The following is a 9,548-nucleotide window of genomic DNA, read 5'->3' as shown; positions in this document are numbered from 1 at the left end:
CAAAAGTGATTACTCACTACACTAAAAATGATCTTTTAGTGACAATAACTTAATTGTCGCTAAATATGTCTATTTTAATAGCAATTACTAATGATAATTATATTTTAGTAATTCTTTTGTAAATGCAATTAAAATTAATAACAATTAACTAATATCATTAAAGATTTAAATATTTTTTATTAATGTGCATGTAAATTTATTTGCACGAAAAATTGTTTTTTTTTTAAGTGCGCAGTAGTGGTATTAGCTGATAATAATTATAGATATCGTGGTACAATATAAAACCACCACCTGTACAAAGCGACAACATTTAGACCCACAACAGTTGATAGGTGTCACTCTCTGCTTCTGCATGTGTAGACGCACCGCCACATACATAACAAAACACACCACTTCACAAATTTCACACAGTAATTTTCAGCTCCTCTGTTTTTCCAATCAAAATTTAGAGTTTCTGTTTTGATGGGGTTCTTTAATTTTACAGTATGCATGGCAGTGATGTTGTTGGTTATGGTGGGGGCTATTTCTTTTGAACCCAAAAGGTTAGGTAGGGCACACAGATTGTGGGACCCATTAATACGATCGCCGGTAGACCGTGATGATGATGAAACGGAGAGTGGGGGAGTGCGGTGGGCGGTTCTTGTGGCTGGTTCAAGTGGGTACGGGAATTATCGGCATCAGGTAATATTTCTCACTTGCAGATTCTACTGTCGAGCTAAAGAAAAATAGTTTCAATCCCCGTAGAAAAAGCTACTGAAATTTTCGCTTTTCCATATTTAAATTATATAAGTGTATTTTCATGGTGTTCTATTGGTGAAAGTGTTTTCCAACTTAATTAACCAGACAAAAATTGTATTTCGTCGAATAGAGATGCAGCTGGCATTACTAATCAAGTTTTGGCATTTAGCTACTCTTGCTAATTGGTTTTGAAGCTATATGGGGTGAATGCAGGCAGATGTGTGTCATGCATATCAAATTTTGAAAAGAGGAGGATTGAAAGACGAGAACATTGTCGTATTCATGTACGATGACATTGCCAAGAGCGAGTTGAATCCAAGACCTGGAGTCATAATCAATCATCCAAATGGTAGTGATGTCTATGCCGGTGTGCCTAAGGTAATAACCAAATGTTATTATCTTATTGTTGTATCCTTTCATACATAGTGCACATTATTGAAGTTTTGAGGTTACAGTCATAAAATTATTGAAGCTTCCCAAACAGATCTTCTGTCGTGTAACTAGTGTCGTGGTTACGGTCATACCATTATTGTTATTTTGCCTCTTGTTCCTTTGAGGTTCCATTAGTAAAACATTGAACCTCAAATTAAAAATATGGCTCTACTAAGAGATGCAGAGGCTGCCAACTGGTTAGGCAATTTGATACCCTGGACTTGAAAATGGTACAAAACCTTTATTTGGGAGTATGAATCCATAGGGAAGCTAGTGCTTTTTATTATATGACAGTAATAAGATTCTTTAGTCGGTACCAGTTTAGTAGGCAGAGTGAAGCTTTTTTGGACTCGTACCAACTCGAATTGGTTGGTCATGCTTCGTCCATGATTTTAATTTCTTTATCAAAGCTGATTTGGCTATGAACCTCATCTTGGGATCATAGGAGCAAATTGAAATGTGGAAACACAAAATAGGTGACGAACTGTTTTAGAAAAAATATAAAGCTTGGTTCTTGTACTTTTGCATTATTTTGTGGACTTAATTTAATTTTAAAGGGTACATTTCTCTCTTCTTTTAGCAAGCAATAATCTCACATTTGATAAGATGATTATGGTAGGACTATACCGGTGAGCACGTCACTGCAGCAAACTTGTATGCGGTACTTCTTGGTGATAAAAGTGCCGTGAAAGGTGGAAGTGGGAAGGTCGTCAATAGTGGACCGAATGACAGAATATTTTTGTATTACTCCGATCATGGTGGTCCAGGGGTGCTTGGTGAGTGTCTAATTATATTTGAGTTGCAGCTATTAACAACCGATCGGAACACATTTCGATATTAGGAGTTTATCTGTGTTTCAGGAATGCCCAACATGCCTTACCTTTATGGCAAAGATTTAATTGAGGTCTTGAAGAAAAAACACGCAGCTGGGACCTACAAAGAGATGGTAAAAAGTGCAATCAATATATTTTACATATATGCACTTGAGGTGGTTCCATTTCCTATTCAGAATTATTTGAGTTTTCTGTTTGTTGTACTTTATGCAGGTCCTCTACATTGAAGCTTGTGAGAGCGGTAGTGTCTTTGAGGGTTTAATGCCTGATAACTTGAACATTTATGTGACGACAGCATCAAACGCTGAAGAAAGCAGTTGGGGGACGTATTGCCCAGGAATGGATCCTCCACCTCCATCAGAATATATCACATGTTTGGGAGACTTGTATAGTGTTGCATGGATGGAGGACAGGTAATGCAAAGTCAACAATTGCTCGATTTATAAGTAGTAAGATTTGAGAAATTATAGTTGGAAAACCAATTTGTCCACGTGATACTAAAAAAATAAGTAAGTTAATGGTTTGAATGGATCAATCCTTAAAACGATAACTTTATAGCTTTGCATCTAAAAAATGTTGGAATCGTAGTGGACCAAAGTAATATTTTTATTACATAAGGAGCAAAATATTACACACACAAAATAACACTCTTACAACTTTTTCACAATAAGTGGTTCGGCACTTCACTTTATCATAAGAGCTTTGCTCTCTATTTCTTCCTCTCTAATTCTCTAAAGTTTTGCTTCTTCTTTCTAAAAACTACACAATTACATGCATACAAGCATCTATTTATAGCTAACCTACACCTCCATATAGAAGACTTCTCCAAGTTGAATTTCTCCAACTTTAGTTTACTTCTCTATGTTGAATTCTTCCTACTTTAGTTTACTTTTCTAAGTTGAATTCCTCTGTCTTTAGTTTACTTCTCCAAATTGAATTCCTTCTACGTTTTAATCTTGCCAATTTTGACTTTGTTGAAGTTGGTTTGAATTTCTTTTCATTCTAAGCTTTTCTTTGAGTATGCGGAATATGTCTGCTTTTAATGGCTTCGTAAATATATCTGCCAATTGGTTTTCTGTGCGACAATATACTAACTCCACTATTTTGTTCTTCACTTGTTCTCGGATAAAATGATGCTTTGTATCGATGTGCTTGCTTCGACTATGCGACACCAGATTCTGCGCGAGTGATATGATAGACTTGTTGTCAACATAAATTGTGATCAGATCTTCTTGAGCAAAAAACAATTCTTCCAAAATATTCTTCAACCAAATTGCTTGACAGGTACATGCTGTCAAGGCTATATATTCTGCTTCACATGTTGAAAGAGCAGCAATTTGTAATTTCTTTGATGGCCATGAAAATGGTGCTGAGCTAAGATGGAATAAATATCTGAACATGTTTTTTCGATCATCCAAGTCTCCCTCATAATCACTGTTTGAGTAACCAACCAATTTCGATTATTCAAAATGTGTATAAAAGAGACCATGATCCACCGTACGTTTGATGTATCTCAAAATTTTCTTTATGGCAATCCAATGATCTTGTTTTGGCTTGTCCATAAATCTGCTAACCAGTCCAACTGCATACATAATATCTGGCCGTGAGATAGTCAAATACCTTAAACTTTCAATTACGCTTTTAAAGAAAGTTGGATTAACTGGCTCGCTTGTTGAGTCAACACTTAACTTCATGCCTGGTTCTGTTGGTGTGGCTGGCGCGAAATCCATCATTGGCAAAACAATTATTTGGTTATGCCATTTTGGGCTATCCTTGATCAGAGATTTCTCTATGAAAAATATGAATCGGAGTTTGAAGAAGGGGAGGGAGAAGGAGCGGCTACAGGCTTACAATCTTGTATTCTGAACTTTTTCAGAATTTGCTCCGCATATTCTTTTGAGACATAAATATGCCATATCTTATTTGTTTCACTTCGACTCCAAGAAATTATGACAATTCACCAATGTCTGTCATTTCAAATTCTTTAGTCATAGCTTTTTTAAAGTCATTGAACATACCTGGATTGTTTCTGGTGAAAATTATATCATCTACATATAGACACACAATCATGATGTCACCGACCTTATTTTTTTCGTGTATAATGCATGCTTGTATGGGCTTTTCATGAATCCATTCTTCTGAAAATATTCATCAATATTGGTATTTCATGCTAGTCGAGCTTGCTTTAATCCATACAAAGCTTTCTTCAGACGGTAGACTTTGTCTTCATGTCCTTGCTTTATATATCCAGGCGGTTGCTCGATATAAACTTCTTCTTCCAGGTAGCCATTTAGAAATGCTAACTTCACGTCCATTTGATAAATCTTCCATTGATTTTGTGCTGCAATTGCTGTGAGAAGCCTTACGGTATCAATCCTTGCAACCGGAGCAAATACTTCATCATAATCTACTTCATATTTTTGTTTGTAGCCTTTTGCAACGAGTATTGCTTTATACTTGTCCACTTTTCCTTCTTTATTGGTTTTATTCTTGTACACCCATTTGACTCCAATAGGACTATGTCGTTTTGGCAGACTTGTTAGCTTCCATGTGTCATTTCTTTTGATGGCAGCAATTTCTTCGTCCATTGCCTTCTTCTATTTAACATCTTGAGTTGCCACTTCATTTGTTGCCGGATCACATTCAGCCAGCAAACAAAATAAGGAATAGTCGAGAGTTGTCTCTATGGGTTCAGTATATCATCATAGACTTCACGGAGACTACGCATTTTTGTTGGAGCTTCACTTGAGCTGCTGCTACTTGGTGATGGTGATGCAGATGTTGAAGGAGTTGTTGCAACAGGGCTTTGTGGTGGACTCTGTCCGTCTCCTTGTTCATTTTGATCAACAAAATCATCATCATCTTCATCACGGAAGAATAATCCTTAAACTTTCTTTTCTTCTTCACTACATTTTCAATAATCACCTTCATCAAATTCAACATCTCTTGGGATAACCACCTTCTTCGTGAGAGGATTATACAACCTGTAAGCTTTTCTTCTTTTATCATATCCAATGAAGATGCACTTTTCTCCTCTATCATCGATCTTCTTTCCTAACTATTCAGGAACATGAGCATATGCAATACATCCAAATATCTTGAAATGTCCAACTCTAGGCTTTTGACCACTCCATGCTTCATTTAGTGTCATATATCGTACACTCTTTATTGAACAACGATTCAACAAATAAACTGTACATCGAACAACTTCAGCCCAAAAATTTCTTGGTAAATTCTTACCTTTCACCATACTCTTTGCCAAATTAAGAATGGTACGATTTTTTCTTTCCATGACTCCATTATGTTGAGGTGTATATCTGACTGTCAACTGATGAATAATCCCATGGTTCTTAACGAAATCTTCAAATAGATTTGCAGTGTATTCACCTCCTCTATCTGATCTAAGTATCTTCAGATAATACCCACTTTATTTTTTCACCATCGCTTTAAACTCTTTGAATCTTTCAAGAGTTTCTGATTTTTTTAAAAAATATAAACCCAACTTTTTCTACTAATAACATCAATAAAAGTTAGGTAATACTTGTTTCAACTAAGTGATGGTATGTCAAACGAATCAGCTAAATCTGAGTGCACAATCTCGAGTGGTCTTCTAGCTCTTCTAGATTTTCCAACTTCAAAACTTTGTCGGTGTTGTTTTCCTTTGAAGCAGGCTTCACATAGTTGATCAGATGAATTTATTTCTGGCAGACCATTCACCATCTTTTCTTTTGCTAGCAACTTTAGACCAGAAAATCTAAGATGTCCATATATCAAGTGTCAAAGCCACGAGTCATTTTTTATAGATGTTTTCATGCACTTCACATCTCCAGACTCGATATCAATAGTATATAGGTGATTTTGCATCATTTAACCTTGGAAACAAATTCTTTATTTTTGTTTATCAAGGTCATTGAGCAATCCTTTATCTGCACTTCGTATCCTATTTCAGAAAGCTGGCCAAGGCTGATGATGTTGCTTTTCAAAGCTGGTATATAATTAACATCAGGAATAAATTTCTTTTTCCCATTTTTCTGAGTAATTCTGATTTTGCCTTTTTCTTTGACAAAAACTTGTGATTCATCGCCAAAGGTTATTTTACCATTAACAGATTCATCCAATTTAGAAAACAACTCCTTTTGGCCAGACATATGGTTGCTGGCATAACTATCTAAATACCAAATATTCTTCTTGGATTTTTCATCTCCCTTGTAAGTGAGGAATATGCGAGGTTCTCTATTTTGATCTTTAATAGCTGCTACATGACTTCTTTCTTCTTGTTTAGGATTTGATCTACACTTATAGCTATAGTAACCATTTTTATCACAATTATAGCCTTGTACTTGAGATTTATATCCCTGTTGAGATTTGCCTCTACCTCGGCTTCTGCCTCGAGCTCTTCATCTTCGACTTGTGGCATAATAGTCTTCACTTGATTGTCCTCTGCCATATGATTGATTTTCTCGTCCACGTTGTCCACGTCCACCTCTATTGCTACCTTTATATTCTCCACGGTATCTTCCACGGTTGTTTGAACTTTGTTGTGAGCTACTGCTCATTCCGCCTTCATTTACGGACAACTTGTTTTGCAAAGCTTGATCCAGACTTTCAGAATTATCACTTTGCTTCATCTTTTCCTTATGGGCTTGAAGAGAACCCACAAGCTCGTCAAAGGATATCTGTGATAGATCCTTTGATTCTTCAATGGCGACAACCACATAATTGAATTTGCGTGTCTATGACCACAAAATCTTATCCATGATTCTAACATCATCGAGAACTTCTCCATTTCTTTTCATCTCGTTTGCCACCGATTTAACTCGGGTGACATAATCATCCATGCTTTCTGATGTTTTCATTTTCAACGTCTCAAATTCAACTCTAAGGATTTGCAAACGTACCCTTTTCACCTTTTCTACTCCTTGAAGAGATTTTTGCAAAATCTCCCACGCTTCCTTTGATGTTTTTTCTCCAGAGATTTTTTCAAAGGTTGATTCATCAATACTTTGATGAATTGCATTTAGCGCCTTGCTATCTCTTTCTCGATTTTTCCTCAACACTATTTTTTCTTCATTTGATAGAGCCGCTTCAGCTGCTACATTTGCTAGCATATCATAACCAGCTTCAACCATAGCTCAACAATCTATTGCACCAAGTAGGACTTTCATTTGGATACTCAAGTTGCCATAATTGAATTTTGTTAATTTTGGGACTTGAAATTGGAACATATTTGACATTGTGGCGTGTATAAAATCAAAGCTCTGATACCACTTGTTGGAAGCATAGTGGACCAAAGTAATATTTGTATTACACAAGGAGCAAAATATTACACACAAAAAATAAAACTCTTACAGCTTTTTCACAATAAGTGCTTCGACATTTCTATCATAAGAGTTTTGTTCTCTATTTCTTCCTCTCTAATCCTCTAAGAAGCTTTGCTTCTTCTTTCTGAAAACAACACAATTACATGCATACAAGCATCTATATACAGAAGACTTCTCCAAGTTGAATTTCTCCTACTTTAGTTTACTTCTCCAAATTGAATTCCTCCTACTTTTTAATCTTGACAATTTTGATTTTGTTGAAGTTGGTCTGAATTTTAACAAAAAAGTTGAAAGAGCAAACTTCGAAGAAGTACATGCATTTACTTAAAATATTTTTCATTTCTTATCAAGTTTTTGTCCTGTTGGTTTGCTGAAGATTACTCGAATGTGTAACTTGCTTTCAGTGAGTCTCATAACCTGAAGGAGGAAACAATAAAACAACAGTACGAGAAGGTGAGTGAACCAAGACTTCTGTTTGGTGCATCTAATATATTCTTGTGGGCTATGTTGCTCGAACTATTCAAATATGCATCTCACCCATTTCAGATACAAAACGCATCCGGTGGCATTATTGAAGAGTCCTAGCAACATAGTTTATTAGTCGTCATCAATCATTGAATGCTATATTGTCATTGTAGGTGAAGGAAAGAACTTCCAACTTCAATAACTATAATGCCGGATCTCATGTTATGGAATATGGAAGCAAAGAAATTAAGCCCGAGAAAGTTTATTTGTACCAAGGATTTGACCCTGCCACCGTGAATCTTCCTTCAAACAAGATTGATTTTGCGCGATTGGAGGTGGTCAACCAGAGAGATGCTGATCTTCTCTTCTTATGGGAAAGAGTAAGTTTTGAATCAAATTTTCTTTGTTGATCTTTGTATAATAATTAACTTCATTACACATTTGAGTAGGAGAGGGATAGAGATTCATTAAAATAGAAATATTAATTAGTTGTTCATATAAAGTAGGATGGAGTGGTACAAGTTTGTCTAGTGATTACAATTACATTTATGTTTTGTTCCATCCAATGACCGGTCTTGAAGTACAAGCATTCTTTTGTATGTTATCTCACAAATTCCCTGCTCTTTTTATGTAAATCTAGATTATAAGATGTAGCTGATACTACTTATTGAACTAGAGCTTGAATTGGAATTTGATTGCTAGAAATTCACCTGTGGAATATTGTTCGAACTTAGAAGCCCCCACCCCAAATTTGTAACGCTACGAGCACCCGTTTTATAGTTATGCTTTGTGGTTAAGTCATTTTGATTTGGTCTTGGTACATGTTTTCTTGGTCTATACAGTATAAGAAGCTAGAAGACAATTCATTCAGGAAGGCCAAGCTTCGAAAAGAGATTACTGAGACAATGCTGCATAGGCAACATCTTGACGGGAGCATAGCTGCAGTTGGATTCTTTATTTTCGGCCCAATAAAGGGTTCCTCTGTTCTCAGCTCTGTCCGAAAACCTGGTCTACCTCTCGTCGATGATTGGGAATGCCTAAAATCAACGGTAATCCAAGAATCTGCTCCAAAGTGTAGTAAATGGTCGTCAAAATTTACCGACTTCCATGAATTCCTGAAGACATAACTTGATATTGCTTTTTCTTCATCAGGTTCGCCTTTTCGAGGCGCATTGTGGTTCGCTGACACAATATCTCATGAAACACATGAGAGCATTTGCAAACATTTGCAACAATGGAGTCTCGAGTTATGCTATGGAGGAAGCTTTTATGGCTGCTTGCAATGGACATAGTATAGAGGAGTATAGCGCTGCGAACCGAGGCTTTAGCGCTTGATGATGTAGTCTTGTTTTTAGCCTACATACTGAACAAGAATTGCCTAGTTACAAAAAAAAAATTATGCTGGTAAGATAGTGTAATTTAGGTCCCTGTTTGCTCTTGCCTTATGAGTAATGTATGTACACCAACTTCTGTACAATAGTCTTTGATGCTAGTCATATAATAATGTTCTGGTCGTAGTGTCGATTCTTTCTTCGGTTTAGTTTAACTCGTACAACCCAATAAGTTGGCAAAGCCAACACAAGATTAGGCCGTTTCTTCATCCTATGCTGACCCCTGTCCGGGCTGGCTTCTTGGGAAGCCCGGTGGCTTCCCACTGCGCTCACAGCCCGGCTGAACAAGAACAGGACATCAAAACAGAGAATCCAAAAGGGAAGGGAGGCCGCTTTCTCGCTCGCTGGTTCTGGAACTCGTCAAAAAC

At 36.5% G+C, this 9,548-nt stretch overlaps 1 protein-coding gene across 1 annotated transcript; it reads left to right on the top strand.

The window, feature by feature from the left end:
• Positions 1–296: 296 nt before the first annotated feature.
• Positions 297–9,311, top strand: LOC129888540 (legumain). The gene is made up of 9 exons (XM_055963501.1): positions 297–681; positions 952–1,116; positions 1,790–1,946; positions 2,031–2,116; positions 2,217–2,416; positions 7,729–7,777; positions 7,963–8,169; positions 8,632–8,838; positions 8,942–9,311. The coding sequence occupies exons 1-9, from the start codon at positions 463–465 to the stop codon at positions 9,122–9,124; spliced, it is 1,473 nt and encodes a 490-aa protein (XP_055819476.1). The 5' UTR covers positions 297–462; the 3' UTR covers positions 9,125–9,311.
• The last annotated feature ends 237 nt before the right edge of the window (positions 9,312–9,548 follow it).

Source organism: Solanum dulcamara, chromosome 5 (genome assembly GCF_947179165.1).
Source record: "Solanum dulcamara chromosome 5, daSolDulc1.2, whole genome shotgun sequence".
In the NCBI taxonomy this organism is placed as follows: Eukaryota; Viridiplantae; Streptophyta; class Magnoliopsida; order Solanales; family Solanaceae; genus Solanum; species Solanum dulcamara.
The sequence above is the reverse complement of the archived record's forward strand: the minus strand, read 5'-3'. Positions and strand labels throughout refer to the sequence as shown.

Coding starts and splice junctions, on each gene's coding strand:
- LOC129888540 (XM_055963501.1), top strand. CDS start 463: ATGGGGTTCTTTAATTTTACAGTATGCATGGCAGTGATGTTGTTGGTT. Junction 1,947..2,030: donor TGGTGGTCCAGGGGTGCTTG/GTGAGTGTCTAA, acceptor TCTGTGTTTCAG/GAATGCCCAACATGCCTTAC. Junction 2,417..7,728: donor GTTGCATGGATGGAGGACAG/GTAATGCAAAGT, acceptor ACTTGCTTTCAG/TGAGTCTCATAACCTGAAGG.